General features: G+C 39.8%; 1 protein-coding gene across 14 annotated transcripts in view; it reads left to right on the top strand.

Annotated features, from left to right (window-relative positions):
* PCDH15 (protocadherin related 15) overlaps positions 1-24388 on the top strand; it is a 926293-nt gene that overhangs the window by 432992 nt on the left and 468913 nt on the right. For all 14 annotated transcript variants that reach the window (XM_053207164.1, XM_053207165.1, XM_053207167.1 and 11 more), the window contains 2 exons: positions 15058-15177; positions 22276-22386. In XM_053207164.1, coding sequence (XP_053063139.1) covers positions 15058-15177; positions 22276-22386 — 231 coding nt within the window. The remainder of the gene's footprint in view (positions 1-15057; positions 15178-22275; positions 22387-24388) is intronic.

The following is a 24388-nucleotide window of genomic DNA, read 5'->3' as shown; positions in this document are numbered from 1 at the left end:
TCAGAGCCTGGAGCCTGCTTCGGATTCTCTGTCTCCCTCTCTCTCTGCCCCTCTCCTGCTCCTGCTCTGTCTCTCTCTCTCTCAAAATAAATCAGTAAATAAACAAACATTAAAGGATTTTTTTTTATTGTTTTTTAATAAGGTTTTCAGGAGCACCTGGGTGGCTCAGTCGGTCCATAGTCTGACTCTTGATTGTGGCTCAGGTCATGGTCTTACAGTGGGTGCGATGGAGCACTGTGTCAGGCTCTGTGCTGACAGCACACAGCCTGCTTGGGATTCTCTCTCTCTCCCCCCCCTCTCTCTGCCCCTCCCCCACTTGCAAGCACACTTTCTCACTTTCAAAATAAATACATAAAACTTAAAATAATTAAAAAAAATAAGGTTTTCAGAAAGACTGAGGAGTATGTAAGACCAATAATACAAACAGTATTAGTACTAATTTGGAAAACAGTTACCCTTACTTGTTGGGTCTAAATTATTGTCCTGGTTCATAGTTCAGTACAAGAATGCTGTGCTAATAGAATGTTAGACAGAATGGGGCACCATGTTTTGTATTGTCAAACCGAGGTGGTGATTTCAGGAAGGGGCTGTGCTTCTTATCTGTGTGATCACAGAAAATTGAATAACTTCCAATAGGTTTGGTTTCCTGGATGGAAGAGATAATAGTGTATTTGGGATAGTTTACTGAAGACTAAAGGATATGGAGGAGGTAAGGCCAAGCCTGCAATTCTGGAGATGCTCTGTGAATTCATGGAATGGTCGGAAGGGTGTGATGGCCAACTACTTCGTTAGATCCTGCACTCCCCACATTCATGAGGTCATGCTTCCCCAAATTTAATTTTCAACGTAAAATACACATGATTATTTTCACTATGAAACATTTCTTTTTTTTTTTTTTAAATGTTTTATTTATTTTTGAGACAGAGACAGAGACAGAGACAGAGCACGAGTGGGGGAGGAGCAGAGAGAGAGGGAGACACAGAATCCGAAACAGGCTCCGGGCTCTGAGCTGACAGCGGGGCTCTGAGCCTGATGTGGGGCTCAAACTCACAAACTGTTGAAATCATGACCTGAGCCGAAGCTGGACACTCAACCAACTGAGCCACCCAGGCGCCCCTGAAACATTTCTTTTTTGCTGAAATGTTTTATTAAATTTATTTTTATTTTTACCACATTTTTAGGTTAATAACTATATAGCTTATACCCTTTACTTTTAGATTTTGTTTTGTTTTAGAGAGAGAATGCATGTGAGTGGAGGAGGGGCAGAGAGAGAGGGAGAGAGAGAATCTTAAGCAGGCTCCATGCTCAGCAGGGAGCCAGACTTGGGACCCAATCCCACAACCCTGGGATCATGACCTAACCTGAAATCAAGAGTCAAAAACTCTGGGTACCTGTGTGGCTCAGTTGGTTAAGTGTCTGACTTCTGCTCAGGTCATGATCTCATGGTCTGTGAGTTCGAGCCCTGCATCAGGCTCTGTGCTGACAGCTCAGAGCCTGGAGCCTACTTCTGATTCTGTGTCTCCCTTCTCTCTGCCCCTCCCCCACTCATGCTCTGTCTCTCTCTGTCTCTCAAAAATGAATAAATGTTAAAAAAATTAAAAATAAAAGAGTCAAAAACTCAACCAACTGACCCACCAAGGCCCCTACTACCTTATACTTATTCTAATTATGTTGCTACTACTCATATTTCTTAAACTATGGGGAAAATAATAGACTAATTAAAAAAATGAGAAAGACTAAATCCCATGTAACACTGAGACTAATAAATACAGTTTTAAAATTCATCTTATTCACTTTCCTTATGATATGGTTTTCAACTTCAAATCAACAAAGATTCTTTCACTTTGTTTAAATTTTGTGAGATTAATAACCTTGAAAACTCCCTTTAATGCATTATGGCAGGGACACTAAAATACCTTATTTATGACTAATAACTATAAAATATAAAATAGGTTGGGGGATGGTGATGACATAACATCAGATTTGGACTGTAAGCAAAGGAGATATATATATATATATATATATACATATATGTCATTTATGTATTATGTATATTTATATTATATATTTTATATAATATATATGTCCTATATATATATATATATATATCCTTTATATATATATATATATATATGTGAAACTTTTTCTATAGAATGCCTATATATTCATGAAGAATTATAAAAAGTGACATGATGACCAACATACCAAGATGACCATCTTGCCCAACTACATGTATAATAGTTTACATACCATAGAGGGTATTTCATATTAGCTGGTATCATATGCTGGTTAATTAGGATTTTTATTTTATTTTATATTAAATGCCATTACACATTTTTCTTCTGACATTGTATAGTACTTTTCTTCAACAATACCTGTTAAGTTAATGTGCTCATTAAATTTTTTTTTAAATTGGATTCAGGGCACCTGGGTGGCTCAGTTGGTTAATTAAGCTCCTGACTTGGGCTGAGGTCATGTACTCACAGTTTGAGGCTTCGAGCCCCGTGTCGGGCTCTGTGCTGACAGCTCAGTGCCTGGAGTCTGCTTCGGATTCTGTGTCTTCCTCTCTCTCTGCCCCTTTGCTGCATCACACTCTGTCTCTGTCTGTCTTAAAAATAAATGAACATCAAAAAAAAACTGCTTTCTAAATGTTTTAAATATTAAGTTAATGATTAAAAACATTTTAATGTTCATACCTATCAGAAACTAGCAGCTGAACTCAGACAAATTAAACCATAGAAAAGTATGAGAATCTCTTGCTCTCTCTTTTGTTTCTTCTTTCGCCTTCAGGTGTACCTTATTTAATGTTTTGGCTGAAAATTGTTCCAAATATATACTTTATGTATATAAAAATTAAATGTAAAGGAACACAGCTTTATTATTTTAAAAATATTTTTCATATAATAAATGATATACTCAAGTCTTGGATTTTGTTATGAAAGTGCCTATGGATATGGTCTGTTTTACGATCATATTTTCTATTTATTTAAACAATATCAGAACTTTTTAGACCTAAATAACATTTTAATAGAAGTAATGGAGTGCCCATATAACCAACATCCAATTTCCGGTATTGTTAACAGCTTTTATTAGTATCAGACATCTTTAACAACAGTGAAATACGATTATTAACTAAAATCCATATTTATTTGGATGTCGTTAGTTTTTACCTAATGTCCTTATTCTAGTTCCAGGTTTCTAGGATGTCATATTATTTTATTTTAGGCATCATATCTCTTTTAGTCTTCTCTAGACTTTGGTACTTTTATTGTTTTTGATGACCTTGACAGTTTTGAGGAGTACCAATCAGATACTTTCTTTCTAGTAGTTAGATAGATGATAGATAGATAGATAGTTGCATGTGTCTATATATTGCTTATGTGTATATATGCCATATAGTCATATGCATAATATATATTGTATATCATATATAGGTCTATAGATCCTTTTTAATTTTTGCTTATTTTCCCAATAAAATCCTCTATAGGTCAAAAACCTTATCTAAGATCAAACGTTGCATTTCGTTACATGGCTTTGAGGTCTCCATCTCAGCTCCTTAGTATTCCCTTGCCATTAATGACTTTAATTGTCAAGAGTAGGGCAGTTTATAGACTATTTCTCAATTTGCATTTACCTGATACCTCTTCATGATTATAAATTTTGTTCAGAAATACCACAAAGAGAATAGGTGTTTTTCATAGGACATAACAAAAGAGAAACACACCATCAATGTGTCCTGTTACTGATAAGGGTGGCTTCTTCAGACATTTGCCTAACATTTTTATTAGTGATTTGTGAAACACTGATTTGCTGAAAAATCGTTGATGAAATGCAAATCACTGTGGTCGGGTACTGCTACTTCTCTTTGCCCCTTGATCATTTGTTGAGTGCTTCTTTAGGCATGATGCAATAAACTAGCCTAAAGGCATGATGCAGTAAACTAGCAATGAAGGTTTGATTGTGAGTGAGAAGGTGAGTATACTGAAATGATAATTTGGGAATTTATGAAATAATCTGCTTGCTGAGAATCTACCTGTTTTCAATGGCAATCATAATATAAGTTCTCTGAAATGCAGACACTAGCTTCGTTGAATTCTTTGCCTTTCCATAAGATATCTCAAGACTATTTTTCCTTAGGGCCAAACATAATTTATCTTTGATGAAATACATCATCCAAATTGCATCATTTCAGATTATCTGTGTGTTGCATTCTGGTGTGTGCCACATTGTGTTTATTTCCTCTTTCATTTCCCTTTTACTCCAAAGTTTATTAATAGCAGATTATGAAATTTCTGAAATAATATATTTCACAGTGCCTGGGAATTTATACTCTGAAGTCAGGCAGTCTGTGTTGTAGTCCTGATCTACCAAGCAGTAGAATTATGACATCAAGAAGAAGTTCTTTGGGGCGCCTGGGTGGCTCAGTTGGTTAAGCGTCCAACTTCACTCAGGTCATGATCTCACAGTACGTGAGTCCAAGCCCCGCCTCGGGCTCTGTGCTGACAGCTCGGAGCCTGGAGCCTGCTTCAGATTCTGTCTCTCTCTCTGCCCCTCACCTGCTCACACTCTCTCAAACATAAATAAACATTAAAAAATTTTTTTTTACATAAAAAGAAAGAAGTTCTTTGCCTGTGATTCCTCAACTATAAAATAAGTATAACAACAAAAAATAATGTTACAAAGTTGTTTAAAGGACTAAAAGAGATAATACTTTTGAAATACTTAGTATAGGTTCTGACCATCCTTTCTTGTGGTTAACTTTGCTTTGGAACTATGCTTCAAAAAAAGTTATGTATTTGAAAATCAAGATGTCTTGACAAATGAAATGCAAAATGTAAATCTGTAAACTGGCAGGAATTAGTGGAACAACACTGACAAACCCAGGTTTTTCTCACAATGGTGAAATGACATCAACTCTGAATGTATTCCAGTTGAGCGGTCACTGTCCTGATCAAATTCCTAGTCTTGTGCTCTTCGGTCACATTTCATCATGGCAGCATCCTCTGCTTCCATTAATACATGTATTTTTAGACATCTATTCTTGTCAGTCATTTTACTAGATCTAAGAGCACAGATGGTGTCCTTGAGGAAGCATAAGAGTGAGATTTTGTCTATATTTAAGAATTTTTACCACATTTTATATATGTATTCCTTATATTTGCTGGATATAACGTGATTTTTAAAATTTATATATTTTATATATTGGAAAATACCATATATATACACATATATATATGTATATACACACACACACACACACATATGACATGTATATAAAATATATATGAAACGTTCATGTATTGGAAACTTGATAAGTATCTTCAACTATTCAGGGAATAAAAAAACCACTGGACCTTCAGAGCCATGCCCATGCATAGAATTTCTTTGAATAGACAGCACTGGCATGTAATTCACAGCACACAAAAGCTCCCAGAGAAGAAGACTAAGCCTCAGTTCCTTTCACTGGTCCCCGTTTTCCTCCTCCAGGGAATTAGGCACATTCTCTCTGGGAAAAGGAAGACAAGCAATAAAAGAAAAAAGAGAAGGAGATTAAGGGACAGAAAAGAAGCACATAAAATATATATTCTCTACTTTAAACATGGAAATGGGTTTCAGCTGTTTTAAGGGATTCAAGTATCCAGCTATTCAAGAAATTTCAAATTTAGCAAGGTCATACACATACATGTACATTCTCTCTGTGTTTGTATGTATAGATAAACACGCATAAATTCAATTTAAGCTTACTTGCTTAAATTTGCTTTAGTTTTTAGTGAAGATGAATAGAGTTAATTATCACTCTAATAATAAATCCTCTTATTTTGAAGATACTTATCTGCATGAATTTGCCTTTAATGATTTCTTCAGAGGAAGTGCTTTTCAATAGTAATTATGTGGCTTTCATGACCAAAATAGGGAATCCAGATTCTCCACACAGGTGCAAAAACAATATGATGTTAAAGGGAACATGAAGAACATACATAATGTTTTTCTAACTCTTTTTTCTTTGCAAGGTAACTTCCACTGAGTTTGAATTCAGGAATGTGTGTTATTTGCAGTTCTGGAAAGTTTTAAGATACACTTCACATAGACTTTGATTTGGATAAATGTTTGAATAAGACAAATATTCTATTAATGAGTTAATATAACACCAACGCAATTGTCACAGAAACAGTGATTATAATAAGCTTTTGATACATAAGCAGAGACTCAGAGACTATGTGATTTAGTCATCCTAAGAAAAAGCTGAAGTCCTCAACAATGTGAAGCCGTGTACAAATTCATTACGACACTCCGTTTGTACAGGCTCTCTTGGTTTTTAAATAGATCACTGCTCTAAAGCATTACTTCCAAAGCAGGGTGACTTTCAAGAAAGATCATACAATTATTTTATCTGAGGAGGAAGTTAAAGGAAGAATAACAACCAAAGAATGAATGGCTTCTAATTTGGAGAGATGACTGTGATGGAAGAGAATCTTCAGACCATCCAGTGTAATTGAGGAGACCCTGAAAATCCGTGCAGGGACAAGAAGATAGCAGCTCATCATTTTAAAATAGGTCCATTTTCGAGGACCATGTAAATGAGAGAGCAGGGATTTCTAACACCATGCAAACACTACAGCTTATCTTCAAAGGATCATGAAGTATGATCAAAGCACCAGAAGACTGTCCGGGCCCTGGTGCAGATAAGTCAACGGCCATTCAGAGTGCTGAGGTGGGTACCGCCCTGGGTGCATTAGAACATGGAGGCCGACCCTCACCTCTGCAAAATCAACCTGCTGTACCTCAGGAACAGAACTTGGTGTTTTCACTGGTACTAATTTTAGCCAGTTTGGTGGGCATTGAGTCATGTTCCATTGGTGTTTTAATTAGGATTTCCTGATGCCTAATGAAAGTCTGCACTTTTTATATGTTTATTGGCCACAAGCTTACGCTCTTTTTTGTGAATTTTCTATTCAAGCATCTGTCATTTGCTTGTATTATAGAAGTTCTTTATATGTTCCGAACATAATTTCCTTGCTGCATATATATACTGAAAGGATCTCCGCCACTTTTTTCTTTATATTTTTACTTTCTTATTAGTGGTAATAGATAGGGGTTCTTATTTTTAATGTAGTACAATTTGTCCATAGTTTTCATGGTTTTTTTCATATTTCTTATTTAACGTTTGCCGATTGTAGTATCTCGAAGATAGGATCTTGTTTTCTAAACTGTATCTTATAATTTGTAGGTTTTATTTCAACTTTTGATTTAAATTCTGGTTATTTAACATACATCGTAAAATTGGTTTCAGGTGTAGAGTTTAGTGGCTCCTCACCCTTGTGATATATATTTTTATAGATACAATCGGCACATGATATAGTAATCTCAGACGTACAGTGAAATGATTTGGTGTACGTGCATATTTGGAATGGTCACCACAGTAGGTCTAGGCAACAGTCATCACGCATAGACTTAGAGTTTTTCTGTGTGTGGTGAGAACTTTGTAGATCTATTTGCTCAGCAAGTTTCACACATGTAACACCCTGTTGTAGTCATCACTCTGTGCACTGCACTCCCAGGCTTACCTCTCTTAAGGCTCGAGCTTTGCACCTTCTGTACCTTTTGATTGCCTTCAGCCAGGGGGTGTGAAAACACACACACCACACCCATACCTCTGGCAACCACCAGTCTGCTCTCTGTACCTATGAATTTATTGTGTGTGTGTGTGTGTGTTTTCGAGGATTCTTGTTTATTTGTTTTTTTAGATTCCACATATAAGTGAGATTATATGGTGCTTTCTTATACTTATTTCATTTAACGTAATTCCCCCAAAGTCCATCTGTGTTGTGCAAATGGCAGGGTTTCCTTCTTTTCTATTGCTGAGTGATTCTCTCTTACATATATACGTAGATACAGTTATAGTCATAGATGTAGACATAGATATAGATATGCACATATGCATACCTATATACATGCACACACATACTTTAATATGTATCACAAAAGATGCATGTTACTCCATTGTGTGAGTATATTTGTATATCATATTTTTTTTATCCATTTATCTACCAACGGACACTTAGGTTTTCCTGTGTCTTAGCTATTGTAAATATTGCTGCAATGAACATGGAGTTGCATTTATCTTTGAGTTAGTGCTTTCATTACTTTTGGATAAATACCCCAAAGTAGTATTATTGGATCATAGGGTAATTCTATTTCTAATATTTTTAGAAACCTCCTTACTATTTTCTACAGTGGCTGCACAAATTTATCTTCCTATCCACAGTGCATAAGGCCATCTGGAACTTAGATTTGTGGTTTTGGTGTGTTTAAGTAGGCTTCACTCCTAGCACAGAGCCCAATGCGGGGCTTGAACTCACGACCCTGAGACATAACCCGGCTAAAATCAAAAGTGGGACACTCAACCTACTGAGCCACCCACATGTTCCAGAATTTTGTATTATGTAGGCTGTGAAGTATGAATTGGTATCATTTTTTTCCATATGTATCTTTTTTGTAAGATTTTATTTATTTATTTATTTACTTATTTATTTAGACAGAGAGAGTGCAAGGGGGGGGGGGTTGGGGGGAGAGAATCTTAAGCAGGCTCCTCCACTAAGTGTGGAGCCTGGGATCATGACCTGAACTGAAATCAAGAGTGGGAAGCTCAACCAACTGAGCCACCCAGCGCCGCCCCCCCCCATATGGATTTCTAATTAACATATCACCATTTATTGAAGAGATCATTGAGTTCACAACCACTGTTGTCTTTTTCCATGAATCAGGTAACTACCTATGGGGATTGTTTTTGCACATGATATACTGCCCCACTGGTATATTTGTTTACTCTCAAGCCAATACCACAGTATCTCAGTTTCTAAGATTTGTATTAAAGTCTAGAAACTGGGTATTGTTAGTCTTCCAACTTAGTTCTCCTCTTCCTCCTCCGTCTCCTCCCTCTTCCTCTTCCTCTGTTTTTTTTTTTCTTTCAAGTAGACTTCACACCCAGCGTGTAGCCCAACGCTTGGTTTGAACTCACAACCCTGAGATCAAGACCTGAGCTGAGATTAAGAATCAGATGATTAACTGACTGAGCCACCCAGCCTCCCCCAAACTTAGTTCTTCTTTAAGACAACTTAAAATTTTAGAATCAAATTTCCACATCTATTGATAAATTTGTAAAGGACTGACAACTTTACCTTATTGATAAGACAAATTTATTGACACAGCATATCTTTCCATTGATTTAATTTTTTATTAAACAATGAAAATACAGATCTAAAATGTTCCTCATAAGGGCTTTAATCCAATTTTGACATTCATAGGCAGGAAACAATTTCAGAAGAATGGGGATCATCGAGCTAAGTGGACACAGAGATGATACCCAATCCTGTCTCAGCTTCTGGTAGATTGAGACTTTTAGTCACGCTGCTAATACATTACTAGTATTGCTTGTCATGTACGGCCAATCTTCATTACCACTGATTCTGTAATTGCAACTTTGCCTAGTTGCTCAAATTTATTTATGAGTCCAAATTCAATAATGCCCAAACTTCTGTGGTCATTCACAAACGTGCACAAAGGGATGAAGAATTAGGATCACCCCCTGTGGACACTTCTAACTAAAGCCAAACAAGGTAACACTGTGCCCATTGTTTCACCTCTCACTAGAAACAGGTATCCTTTTTTGTGGTCTAACTAGTGCCACATTGTTTCCACCTGTGTACACTCTGTTGGTGGCTTTGCTGTTTAAGATGGCCCCCAAGTTTAGCACTTCCATGCCATGTAGCATTCCTAGGCCAAGAAGGCAGTAACGTACCTTCTGGAGAGAATATGTGTGTTAGACAAGTTTTATTCAGACATCAGTTATGGTGCTGCTGGCTGTAAGCTAAGTGGTAGTGACTCAAAAACACATATTAAATAAGGTGTCTTTAAACAGTAGCACACATGAAGCAAGGTTATATATAGATTGGTTGATGAAAGTGTTGTGACCAGAGCCTTGCAGGAAGCTAAACTTGTGTCACCCACCCCAGTGGTGTAATAACCCTGTATTCTCTCTAGAAGCAATGGCTCAGTATTTGTTAATTCAGTGTTCACAGTGACTTTATAGAATAAGATTACCATGGGTAATGAGAATCAGTTTTATTTACATGAAACCATGAATGCAATGCTTGTGTGGGGAAATACTGCAAATAAGATTGCATGTGAGGACAAATCTCTCTTTGGAGCACTGTTCATAATGTTTAGGTTAGCTTCACTACCATGGATCATGAGATACACAGAGGGTTAACTGAGAACTGTTCATTTTTATTTTCACATTCTAATTTATCTTATGCATCTTCTTGAAATACTGAATTTTCTTGCTTTGATTTTCTTTAACTTTTACATTTGCACGTATCTGTGCGTTTTCTGTATTTCCCAGTAGCTGTAAAATCATCTGTGGGAAAAGATATGAACTAAATAAGTAAGTGACGCCCTCAGGCAGCTGCCCAAGCCAATGATCATCCCATGCATAGAATGCCCTTCAGAAAACCAAATGTATATTTCTGAGACTTGCTGAAATGTTAACCCGGAACATGCCCATCTGCATGGCAGATGTGCCCTGAAAACCGTTAATAATAATGTATAGGGCAATGTAGTTTTGTAATAAACAGCCTGTCATGTTTCAACCCCTACATCATATTCAGAAATTTATAAAGCACCACTGTGTGGTTTGACATTTATGGAGTGTGTGTGTGTGTGTGTGTGTGTGTGTGTGTGTGGGGATATATGCTTTCTTCCGCTGGGTATAGATATAATGAACAAAATCTGTGCTGAAAACTTATATTGTTTAAAACCATGTCATGTGTCCCAACTCCCTTTTGCTTGTTAGCAGCTAGTGAACTCTCTCACTGGAACCTCTTCATCTCTCCAGACCTTGCTTATTAGCACAGAATGCCGTGCCTTCTTTTTTCTTAGCTGTTTTTCTTATGTTAGCTTTCAACATTCCCAACACTTGCCTGTATCTGAACAGGCCAACCATGTGAGCAGTAGACCACAGATACAAGTGTACAGGCTGCATTTTACCGCTGTGTGTCTGCGGGGGAAATTTGGAAATGAGGAGAAGATGTGCCAACATCTTTGGCCTGAACATACAAGTATGGAAGAGAACAGAACTCACCAGTCAATGCAAATGCTGAATGAATGACGTGGCATATTTCTGAGTCCGTTGCTCTCAACAAGTAAATACCACATTTTCAAAGTTGGAGTGAAAGTCTTTCTAATCCTTACTGAAATTGCAAACACAGACAGCACCCGAACCAAATGTGGTGCAGAAATCTGCTGCTGTTATAATAATGCTTTCCATTCCATTTCCAAGGCACTGATTGTCCTTTTAAAAAGAGCTTATGTGGTTCAGTAGGTTGAAGAGCCAACTGTTGATTTTGGCTCAGATCGTGATCCCTGGGTCACGGGATCGAGCCCCACATCGAGATCCATGCTGAGCCTGGAGTCTGCTTGGGATATTCTCTCTCTCTCTCTCTCTCTCTCTCTCTCTCTCTCTCTCTCTCTCTTTATCTCTCTCTCTGCCCTGCTTCTGTGCACGTGCATGCTCTCTCTCAAAACCAGAAAAGAGCTTATGTAAGTAATGAATCACTAAATTCCATTCCTGAAACCAATATTACATTATATGCTAGATAACTAGAATTTAAATAAAAATTTTTAAGTAATATGTCAAGAAACATGAATAGCAATACATTATATTGAGAAAAAATGAAAATAAATAAATAAAATGAGCTTAAGATTCTATTTAGATAGAGATCATTCATAACTTTTGTATGATGTCATTATGGCAATGGTAAGATTGATTCTCTATGTACACAACTAGGCAACTGTTTCTCTGTTATTTTCCATCCAAACACACAAACTAGTAGAATTTATTGTATAATCATATTTCTACTTGTAATTTCAAGGAATTATGAAAGTATATATGGTCACATAAATTCTACTGGGGCCAGGTATGTGCAGCACCCCAAAATAATCTTAAGTCCTAAAACGAGCATGATTGAAATTAAATTACTTTTTCGACCAACCTCAAATTACCACCATAAACAAATGCATGGTAAGTCCTTTTACATGTAGTCTAACAACCGTCTTTGTTGGACTTTGTCACTGAATGTATTTTTATAAAGGCAACCAATAAAATAACGTGGGGTTCATTTCGAATGACTAGCTATTAAAAATTATACCTCCTTATAAATTTTTATTTTTGTATTTTAAATTTTATGTATTTAGTTTTGCATGAGAGAGAGTGAGCAGGAGAGGGGCAGAGGGAGGGAGAGAGACAGAATCCCAAGTAGGATCTATGCTCAGCATGAAACATGACACAGAGCTAGATTCCAGAACCCCCTGGGATCATAACCTGAGCCAAAATCAAGAGTTGGACGCTCAACCAACTGAGCCACAAGAAGCCCAGTGATGTTTACATCTAAAGGAAACATGTTAGTGAGGAAGAGGAAAAATATTAATTGGCCGTAGTACATTAAAGCACCATAGCAGTTTTGTGTTGCCTTTTTTGAGTTTCAAAAACATTTGGACAGCTGGAGAAAGATACAGATCTTTTCATGGTTAGGGTCTTTGAATTTGCAAATATTGCATAGTAAGAAGTAACATCCTTCAGATCATCCATTCCAAACAAATACTATATAGAATATTTATTTCTAGAAACTCAATCTTGAAAAGTCTGGGTAATAGATAATGTTGAGATTTAGAGAATATTATGCTTTATTGACTAAAAATAGTTCTTTTCATATAAAACTGCCATCCCATCACTTACGCGAATCATCAGGGAAGATTCATTTGCATCTTGGATTCTGAGATTCCAATGTGAGGTTAGATGTTTTTGTGTTGTTTTTGTTTTTGCTTTTTTTTTCTACGTGGATAGATAATACTTCAAACTTTACATCTAGTCAACTTGAATTTCTATTATTAAACCAGCATGGAGAAAACTGTCAACCTGTCTACATAATGTAAAATTTCCAAAAGAAAATAATGTCACTGTATAGTAAAAATGCACTGAATGTTAGATAACTTGTTACATTATCAGGTGAGAGAGTCCTAAGGTTTTTCTCTTGTTTGTTTTACTTTTTTGTTTGTTTTACTTCTAAATAACTTTGATGTGGCGCCGTGGGTTGAAGTCACCATGTTTCATAATGTACAGGTGACTAATTAACTGATTGTGTTCAAACTTCTTCCTTCGGTTTAAAAACACTGGGGCACCTGGGTGGCACAGTCAGTTAAGTGTCTGAGTCTTGGGTTTAGCTCAGGACATGATCTCACAGTCTGTGGGTTTGAGCCCCACATCAGGCTCTGTGCTAACATCAGGGAGCCTGCTTGGGATTCTCTGTCTCCCTCTCTTTCTGCCCCTCTCCTGCTTGTGTCCTCTCTCTCTCTCTCTCTCTCTCTCTCTCTCTCTCTCTCTCTCTCACACACACACACACACACACACACACACACACACACAATAAATAAATAACATTAACAAACGTGTTAAAAAATAAAAACTAATTGGTTTTAGTAATAGTGAATTGGTACAGGCAATCAGTGTTCTGGCACGTTGTCCTCAGTGCGTACTGACTGGGCTGGCAGGGCTGATGACGAAGGCTGTGATTGTTCCAGAACATACTCGCTGTGTAGCTCTCGCTCCCCGGCCACCAGCCCACTCGCTGGTGTGAGGGTCTCCAACATCGGGCACATGGGCCCGGTTCCTCGACCTCCTGCTCCTTCCCCTCAGTAGGGATGCTGTGCCCGTGGCTTCGGGACATGAGGGACCCTGTCTACCATGAGTATATTCTGTTTGGCCCCTCTAATTCATAGTTCAATTCTCTAGAACCTATTGCCAACCTTAGGACCAAGACATTTCGTATAAAATGAGAATATTAGAAGACCATATTCCATTATGGGAAGAATTTGTTGGGGCTGAGTTGCAGCTACCAGTTCACAGAATGTATGTGCCTCTCCGTTCACCCCCAAGGCCATCAGGCTTCTTTCATTTCCGTGACCTGTGGATCCCCATACAGATTTGGATCCGTACCCACTGAAAACAGAAATAAATGAGTTAACTCCCTTTTTTTTCTCTCAATCTCTGATACAATTTCTCCATTGAGAGAATCCCATTGAACAACTACCAAGACATGTCTAAAAATAAAAATTAAAAAAAGTAAAAGCCTCTGCTCTGTAGAGGCAAAGAGGTCTGTTGATTGACAAAATTCATTTACACATTATTTCAGGGTGGCGATGAAGGAGATAAAGTAATAAATGCCAGCACAGCAAGAAGGTCTCCCGACTCAGATGCCCATCAGAGAATGCTCTGTTGGGTGCAGTCTAGGAGCGGGTGATGCCTAGTTAAGTTGAAATGTAAGTAATGAGTAGGATTCCAGTGAAAACCTGAGGACTGGAAGGTCTGGGCATAGGAATGCACTCCCTGTACAGAGGTACCCCACAGGCCATGGAAAATAACAGCGAATCCCTGGGTTTCATCCAAAATGAAAATACACGGCAGTGTTGCCAACACCCTGCAAGGACAGAAGAAGCCGTCAGCCCTCTCCCTCCTCTGATGGGCCAGGCACCACTGTCCCCAGCCTCTCGTCCTCAGATTTCCACAGGCGTGTCGTTTCATTGGTGTCTCTGAACTGGTTTTTGATTTTAACGCAAAGTCGCCAGCTCCTTCGTACAATTTAAATTCCAGCTTGTCGATGACCTAATGCATCGAGGTTTTTTATTAAAGGAGGAACGGCAGATACGTTTTCTCCACAGGGCCTAAGATGCTGATGGTGATCGATTGGTCCACAAGTGCTCCTGCTGAACGAGGGCCTTTTATTTCCCACCCAGAGCAGGGACCGTGATGATGGAAATTGCAGCCTTTGCGAGAACTCCCATGTAAGGCTTGCAAGTGTTGTCTTGAAACGCTTCAGGTCTCTGGCGGTGGACAGCTGCCTCCTGTGTTCCTTTGTGTGACAAGAGGCTGGGTGGGTGCTGGGACACTTCTGCTGTGCCCTGGATGAATGAGAAGTGACCGTGTCTTTCTCGTTTTACTTTCAGCTCACTCCGGTCGGCACCACAATATTTACAGGGTTTTCAGGAGACAACGGAGCTACAGACATAGATGATGGACCAAATGGGCAGATAGAATACGTCATCCAGTACAATCCGGAGGACCCGGTATGTCAGCCCCCACCTGCAGTGTGGACTCTCTGAGGGATGTTTACTGCAGCTGGCACTTACCGTATTGTCACAACCCTTAGCTCCTCCAGCCACGTTAGTGTCCTCCCACTCTTACCAGCCATCCCAGAATTACAGTCTTTTAACTATTTGTGGTATACTTCTAAAACTTTTAAGAAGGTTTTGGTGGGCTTGGGAAATAACAATTTAAAAATATTTATAGGTGTAATATGCCATTGTCACCTCATTTCCATTATGTGTGCAGACTCCTAAGCATTGTAAATAAACCACCGGGGATGACGTCACCAGTGTGATGCGTGTGCTTTGTGGCTCTTACAAAGTGACATCACTGCCCCTTCTCCACCAGTGAAGCCTCAGGAAGACAAGGGACAAAGCTGTTTTTTTTAATACTTATTTTTGAGCGAGAGAGAGAGAAGGACAGAATGTGAGCCAGACACACTGGCTTTTTTATGCTTATTTATTTTTTAGAGAGAAAGGTGCAGAGTGTGAGTGGGGGAAGAGCAGAGAGAAAGAGGAAGAGAGAGAGTCTGAAGCAGGTTCCAGGCTCCGAGCTGTCAGCACAGCGCCCGACGCGGGGATGGAACTCACAAACCGTGAGATCATGACCTAAGCTGAAGTCGGACGCTTAACCGACTGAGCCACCCAGGTGCCCCACGTTTGTCTTTTTAAAGATTAATTACTTATGTTCTTATTAGACCGTGGGATTTCTGCACCACGTCTCCCATGGGGCTGTGAGAGTGTTTCCCCCACTCTGGTACGTGAGAGAGCACGCTGATAAAGGCGACCTGAGCCTGGGCTGGCATGACCGCCCTCTGTCTTCCTCCTCCTCTCAGCCCAGACGGGTTGTCAGGGCACCGTGGCTGCCCCACAGCACTTCTGAAGTGAATTTTCTCAGTGAATACTTCTCCTTTATGTTTAATATTGGGAAAATGAAAGGTGTGGAAGTTAATGTTCTGTCTTTACTTTTAAATTATGGTTTTGGCATATAAGCTTTAAACAAACATGAAAACAAACAAAAACATTGAGCTTGTAGGACCAAGAATGGCCAACAGGACTTACCTCCCAAATCTACCCTCAGAACTCTGAGTCGTGAAAGCACAGTCTCATTTTCTTTTCTTTCTTTTTTTTTTTTTTATTCTCAAGTTAGTTAACTTACGACACCCAGTGCTCATCCCAACAAGTTCCTTCCTTAATGCCCATCCCCCCCACCCAACAGCCCCCTCCCCCCCATCAACCCTCAGTTTGTTCTCTGTATTTAAGGGTCTGTTATTGGTTTGCCTCCCAGGCTGTGTGTTATTTTTCCTTCCTTTCCCCAGTGTTCATCTGCTGTGTTTCTTAAATTCCACCTGAGTGAAATCATGATATCTGTCTTTCTCTGACTTGTTTCTCTCAGCATAGCCCCCTCCAGCTGTATCCTTCTGGAAGCTCAGTTGGTGGGTAGGAGGGAGCTGGGCTCGAAGGTGTGTGGCTGGCCAGCTCTGCTTGGTGCCTCTGAGCCCTGGAGTCAGGACCGGGTTCAGGTCAGCATGGGCTCCACCCTGTCTCCACTGCATCCTGATAAAATGGTTTAGTCCTCATGCTAAACTTTTGTAAACATTAGGGGAACAAAAATGGAGAACAGAAAATCCCCTGGGCATAGCAGGGTCTAAGAAGGGACTGGATGGTTTTTGTGTGTTTGTCTCACCCCCTGACAAGTATGTCTCCACGTGTTTGCAGGCAGAGGCAATGAGACAGAGAAGTGGGGAAGTAATGAGAATGCGAAAGAGAAGGACAGTAAGTAGGAAGGTCTGCTCAAAAAATCGAGTGGAAACGATCAAAGAGGGAACTGAGGAAAAAAGGACAAGAGAAATGCTTTCCCTTAACAGTAGGAACAGGCAGCTACTTCACGCCCCATGTTTGAACTGTTTGTCTTTCTTACTATTTAGGTTTTTGAAAGAATTAATCGTATGTGCGTGGTGTGTTTCTAGCTTACATTTTATGAAGGCTGTTTCCTAACTTGTATTCTTCAAGCTGTAAAAATGGAACAGCCAGGCCATGGATTTTAGGGAAAGGATTATCACACTGCATTAAAAACAAACCTATCCTGGGGCGTCTGGGTGGCTCAGTTGGTTAAGCGTCCAACTTCAGCTCAGGCCATGATCTCACGGTTCGTGGGTTCAAGCCCCACGTTGGGCTCTGTGCTGGCAGCTCAGAGCCTGGAGGCTGCTTCAGATTCCATGTCTCCCTCTCTCTCTGCCCTTCCCCCACTCACACTCTGTCTCTCTCTTTTTCAAAAATAAATAAACATTAAAAAAAAAACCAAAAAAACTATCCAAGGTTTAGAAATAGTGTGAGACAAAAAATGCATTACTTAGGAGCCGTCTTTTAGAAGTTTTGTGAGGCCGAAACTCCTTGTTACCCACGCAGTAATTCCTTCTGCAGTCTTCCCCCCTTTCAGGGATTTGTGAGCTCACCGTCAAACATAATATGTACCTTTTACTACCTGTAGTTTGGGTAAGCCCATCAGCCACATGCAGTGTCCAAATTACAGAATGAGAAGAACGTACTTGAGCCAGGTAGTGCTACTGTGGAATAAATAAAGACATCCTCTGGCCATGGGCCTAATTCAGTGAGACAAAAGAATCAGACACCACACGAGCACTTACCTTAGGGTTATCGGGGGGAGAAAGCATTGACCAAGCCATATCCTTACAGAGATAACCCACCTTTAAACTTCACACCATAATATTCCAATACTGATTTCTCCATTTCAGAACAACATTGTATTACAAATAGATTTAACCTGAAAACGTGGCACCTCTGGCTTTTGTAGCCACAGTCATGATTTCTTTCATGTTAGTCCCACAGGGTATGGTAATGGTAAAAGTGTAGACTGGTTTGTTCTAATTAAAACTCTCAGGGTTTTCATTTGTCTGTCTTCCAACTGACGCTATGTTAATCACTAGCAGAAATCACAAATTAATGACCTGGAGTTTCATTCAATTAACAAACATTATGTTTGGCCACATTTTAATTTAAATACTTTTTGAGCCAATATCTAAAAACCATGAAATTTCACATTCAAATCTAGATTTCCCTTCTCTCTGAAGAAATAGAAATATGACAGCAGGGGTTCTGGTTTCCAAATGAATCTGTCCAATGTGTCAAGTGGTCTATTTCTTTTTTCTTCTTTTCCAGCTAGTATAATCCTCAGGCCTAAATTTTCTACATTTTTATTTTTATTTTTTTAATGTTTATTTATTTGTTTTGTTTTGTTTTGTTTTGTTTTGAGAGAGAGAGAGATAGAGAGCAAGCAGGGGAGGGACAGAGACAGAATCCCAAGCAGGCTCCATGCTGTCAGCACAGGGCCCGATGTGGGGCTTGAACCCATGAACCATGAGATCATGACCTGAGCTGAAATGAAGAGCTGGATGCTTAACCAACTGAGCCACCCAGGCGCCCCAATATTTTTAAGTTTACATTTCTTTGCTAAGATTTCTCTTGTTTTCCCTCGTGGTGAGCATTTTTTTACATCTCTGAGCACAGACATGGTTAAAATAGCTGCTTTAAAATCTGTGTCTACTTGTCCTGACATTGGCCTTTCCTGACTTTCTCCCTCTTTTGAAAAGGGATCACATTTCCCGGTTCATCATTGGTCAAGTTGTTTTGAACCCTCTCCTGGACATTGTGAATGTGATGTTCTGGAGAGACTTTTAATTCTATCATATTCCTCTGAAAAGATTTTTTTTGTTTGTTTTTAATCTACCAGAGAACATGGTTGGACTTAAGTTAAAAAACTCTGGGGGGTAGCTCAAATCTCAATTTAGTATACATTTTTCCTTAGTCCATCTATTATAGTCTCCCTCATGCAGTTGTGGCATGGAGTTCACCTACAGACCTGAACACCCTTTCTAAGTGGGATTTTGTCCTCTCCCTTCCTGGCTTTCTCCTTTCTGATCGCCCCTCCCCTCCCCTTCCATCAGCTTTGATTGTCCCAAAATCTATCCCCGATTCTTCAGGCCAGATAGACTTTCTGTCAGAGTTGTAACTGGCCCTCAAGCTACTAACTACCATAAAGCAGCAAACTCACCCATGTTGTCTCTTCTTTCAAGTGTGTGACATCTCCCAGAGTGTGTCTGCTTTGGTTATCTCTTGAGGGGTATCTGGTATCCTTTGCCTTTTGTGTTTTTCCCAGAGTTTATAGGTGTTGTTTGTGGAAAGACTGAGTCAAGTGGGAGATAATCGACCATATAGAAACAGAACGATTAATGCCCAATAAGTTCCTTTCTTCAGTATACATTTAGAAGACAAGGACACATACTTGTTTTTGCTTCTGAACCATTCTGGCCTTCCCAAATATCAGGCAACAGCAACAATGATATAATCATTTCAAAGTTTTAATAACAATAGAAGAACGTGCTTCCATTTCCTTGATGGCTGTGGATCTTCGGTGACGAGTTATCAGCTCATTTGCTGCTGGCACCAGTTTTTTCTTTTTTTTTTTTTAATGTTTTTAATGTTTGTTTATTTTTTAGAGAGATAGAGACATAATGCAAGTGGGTTAGGGACAGAGAGAAAAGGAGACACGGAGTCTGAAGCAGGCTCCAGGCTCCGAGCTGTCAGCACAGAGCCCAATCTGGAGCTCGAACTCACGAGCTGTGAGATCATGACCTGAGCCAAAGTCGGACGCTCAACCGACTGAGCCACCCAGGCGCCCCTACCGCTGGCACCAGTTTATTACCGGAAGCCCTGGAATTCCAAATCTATGTCGAGCTGTTTTCTCTTTAAGAAAGGGAGAATTGGAGGGATTGTTGAAAACCAAGGGGACATGTGTTGTCCATTTGTCTCTGTATTTTAAAAAAGAGGATGATTCTAACACAAGAACATGTTTGAGTTTATCCTCATGTCTGTGTGTTCCTAAATATTAGAGAAATAACAAATATAATATCACTTGAAATTATTATGTTGAAGACTCAGCAATCATAGCAGATATCAGTTGCCATTACTATATGTCACCAGTGATCCCTTAGGTGAGTCTCGGGGATTAGCATAGTGTGTTAGTTATCTACTACTGTGTTGCAAACCATCACAAACTTAGTGTCTTAAAACAACACACACTGATGTTTGCACAGTTTCTGTGACTTAGGAGTCTAGGCTCAGCTAAGCTGGGCTCTCTGTTTAGGCTCTCACAAGGTTGTAGTCTAGGTGTTGAGCATATTGGTGGAGGTTCAACTAAGGAAGGACCTCTTTCCAAGTGAACTCAGGCTGCTGTCAGAAATTGTTTCTCCATGGTTGTAAGACACAGGCCCTTGGCATCTTGCTTGCTGTTGGCTAGAAGCTTCTCCCAGCTCTAAGAGACCACACTTAGTTCTTTGGCTGTTTACCCTGTGACTTCTGCAAGGAGAGTGTCTAGACCATGTCTGTTTGCAACATGGAGTCTTATATGTCATAATGTGGCCATAAGAGTGACAGCTCATCACCTAAGCTGTATCCTGATGATTACAAACAGGTCACAGATCCTGTCTACACTCAAGGTGGAGGGTTTACACAAAGGTACGGATGCCCATCAGGAAGTGGGGATAGAGAGGGCTCCCATAGGAATCTGTCTGCCATACCTACTGTTATGTCATCATTTTTGAATGTCCTATAAACATCTACTTTGGAAAGTCTCTTTTTGTTTGTTTGTTTATTTGTTTTTTTTTACAAATCTACACAAAATAGAGGAGATAAAGGTTCTATTTTGGCTATAATACAGGGTAAATTGAAGATGGTCACCTGCCTTGTTAACATCTTTCTTTTTTCAATGTTTTTATTTTATTTTTGAGACAGAGACGGAGTGTGAGTGTGGGCGGGGCAGAGAAAGAGGAAGACACGGATTCTGAAGCAGGCTTCAGGCTCTGAGCTGTCAGCACAGAGCCCAGCATGGGGCTTGAACTTGTGAACCATGAGATCATGACATCAGCTGAAGTGGGTCGCCTAAATGACTCAGCCACTCAGGCGCCCCTACATCTTTCTTAACCTACCTATATTTTCTTTATGATGTGAATGAACATTTATACTGCATGTGGAATAGAGAAGAAGCAGGCATTTTTACTAGCCAAAATCATAAAATTGTAATTACCGACATTGCAAACTCTTTTAACCCATGAGCAAAATCAGAGTAGTTAACATTGAGCTTTCTTCTCTCTTGTTTCTCTTCATTTTTCTTCTCTTGTGCCATCATTGTCATTGAATTTTATCTAAAATAAATGAGGAATTGGGGCACGTAGGTGGCTCAGTAGGTCGAGTGTCCGACTCTTGATTTCGGCTCAGGTCATAATCTCACGGTTCGTGGGGTTGAGCCCCACATCAGGCTCTGCACTAGCACAAAGTGTGCTTGGGTCTCTGTCTCTCTCTCTTCCTCTTCCCCTCTCCCCACTTTCTCTCCCTCTCTCTCAAATAAAAAAAAATATATATATATATAATAATACAACACAATACAACAAATAAGGAACAAATTTAGGGATTAATAGCTGCTCAGCTGATTAACCAAATTCAAAGCAAAAGCATTTGTGCTCATTTCCAAAATGTTCTTGTTCTTCCTATCCTTGGAGATGTGCCAGGAATGTGCTTTCTTTTGGTTGGAAGAATGATGTGTTTTGGTTAATGATGCGCGAGCTAACAGAACCACGTACAGGTACCATCCTCCTCCTCCATTTCTTCCCTGACAACAACGTTGAAAAGGGATATTATGTAGAGATCACAAATTGTGATGCTTGGGGCTCTTGGGTGATAAAACAAATGGTGGTAATAGAGAAGATGTTTAGATACTTGCAGTTTGGTTGAGAAGTGTCCCGGGGTAACCCTAAAAATACATTAAAAACTCACAGGGGACGAGTTTCCGGGTTGTTATCAAATGACTCTGGTAAAACCCATTCATCAACATGGAAACTTTTTAGACACGAAAGGAGTATCAAATCAGAAGCTTACAGGCAACATTCAATTTTCAGATGATAAGCCTACTATCTGTAACTTTCTGGGAGACTCAGCTGCAATACTGCATTCTCTAATTCATCTTCTATTCAAATGAGTTGATTCTGTCTCTCTCCCTGTTGGCAGACATCCAATGACACCTTTGAAATCCCCCTCATGTTGACTGGGAATGTGGTGTTAAGGAAGAGGCTCAACTATGAAGACAAGACTCGGTACTTTGTCATCATCCAAGCTAATGTGAGTATTCATTCCCCCTCGCTTTCCTCCTGGGAGCTTAGGAATAAAGAACTCTCCCAAAATGTGTCAGTGCTCGCAGAGTGCCTGCTGGAATTTATGGCCTCAACAGGGTAGGCTGCCCACAGCATAATTTATGTGTTCTGTTCTTCTAGATGGAGAATGGGACGGAATGGAACAGGAGGAGTGTTTCTACCCACTGTTCCCTTCACTCTGAGTCACATTCCCACCCTTCGGTAATTTAGCTTTAGTTCGCCCTGAAGTGTTTCTCAAATTGTGACGCAGAATGTGACACAGAATGTGACACAGAGTGTGACCTGCAGGAGAATCACCTCGGTGTATACTAAACATGCATGTTCCCGGGCTCTGCCTCAGACCCTCTGTGCAAACATCTCACAGGATGGAAGTGGAATACCTGAATGTTTTACTCCCTGGGGGATCGCCCAGTATGCCAAAGAAAGAGAAGACGTGTCCAGTTGGTAATCTTTTCCCCCTTGGCTGTCATTTCTTGAACACCTGCTCACTAGATGTCCGCTACTGGGACTGTAACCAGGATGTATGTACAGCAGGAAGGGAAAAGCTGAAAACCAGTCGCTTATATAACGTGGACTTTTATTGTTATCTTAATGAAGCCCCAGCTGTGTGTGGATCAGGTGCTGGTTTGGCACCTCAGGTATACCACCAAGGACCGGGTTTCTTCTGCCCTCACACTGGGCCCCTTTCCTGACACTTGGCCATTTTCCCAGTGTCCTGTTCGTCAGGTGCTAGTGACTACCACAGCCCTAAGCACCACGGCTGCATTTCAGGTCTGACAGCCAGCAGGCGGAAAGGGGGTGAAACCGGGACTCTTCTTGTTTGCTGATCATCCTTCGACTGTGAGGAAACTCCTGCCCAGAGTCCTCTGCCTTCTAACTTCCCTCTCCAGCCTGGGATCACAGAGTCAGCCTAGAGAAAGGAAGCTGAGGAAGTCTTATGTAGCAAAAGGGGTGAGGTAGCCAACTCCAGATTGCACCAAGTTCTGTGCATCTCCTGATGCTGGACACACTGATAACCTGGGGAAGAGGGTGGAGAGGAGGCAGAGGGGGACCTGGAAGGGAAGGAGGAGGAGGAGAAAAGGGAGGAGGAGAGGGAGAGGAGGAGGGGAAGAGGAGGAAGAGAAAAGGGGAGGAGGAGAGGAGGGGGAGGAGGAGAGGAATTTGTTAACAAGAAGAATAGAGCTAGCATTTCAGCAAAAATCTGACAGGGCTGGCTACAGATAGCTTCCAATATTGAAAAAGTCCATAGCAAGTAACAAGATCATGTTCCGAATAGGTTATTAGACTCTGAAGCCAGCCTGTGCCTTAAAGGATTCCTAATCAATGCCATTCTACTTCTATACCAGAGCATGAAGACCACTCAGAGTGGAAAAAAGAAAGCATCCACCATCAGCTGTTATGAACAGGTTTATAGGCGATAAGGTGTCACTAAATGGCCACTTTTTAGCTAGAGATATTTTGCCAGAAAGGGGGGGAAAGTTTGTGTATAATTATAATTAAATATATAATATATATTTACATTAATGTTATTTTATGTATTTATTATATATAAATATATTTGCTTATATAAAAGTATATTTATTTACATATATAATATATATGAATTTAATTTGCCTATTTTATATAGTCAGTGGATAGTAGATATAGGTAGATAGAGATCTAATTTTTGAAGCCAGATTTCTAAATTTTCGTTCAAAATTCTCAAGTCCGTATCTTGGTGTCCATGGACAGAGATTGGAGTGCAAACAGCAGATATAGGAGAAACTAATATCTACTAGGGGGGTCCTCTCAGAGCTCCTCAAAACCCTGAAATCTTTTTTTTAATAGTTTTTCTACACAGTGAAAATGAGAAGAAAAAAACATAGCTTCTCTTGTTTGACTGTGAATCTCTAATAAAATTTAAGGAAAAATAGGATTGCTGTGGAATGTATCAGTTTTTCTTGTGCTATTTAAAATGAGCTATTTTTTAA

This window comes from Acinonyx jubatus, chromosome D2 (assembly GCF_027475565.1).
Source record: "Acinonyx jubatus isolate Ajub_Pintada_27869175 chromosome D2, VMU_Ajub_asm_v1.0, whole genome shotgun sequence".
NCBI lineage: Eukaryota > Metazoa > Chordata > Mammalia > Carnivora > Felidae > Acinonyx > Acinonyx jubatus.
The sequence above is the reverse complement of the archived record's forward strand: the minus strand, read 5'-3'. Positions and strand labels throughout refer to the sequence as shown.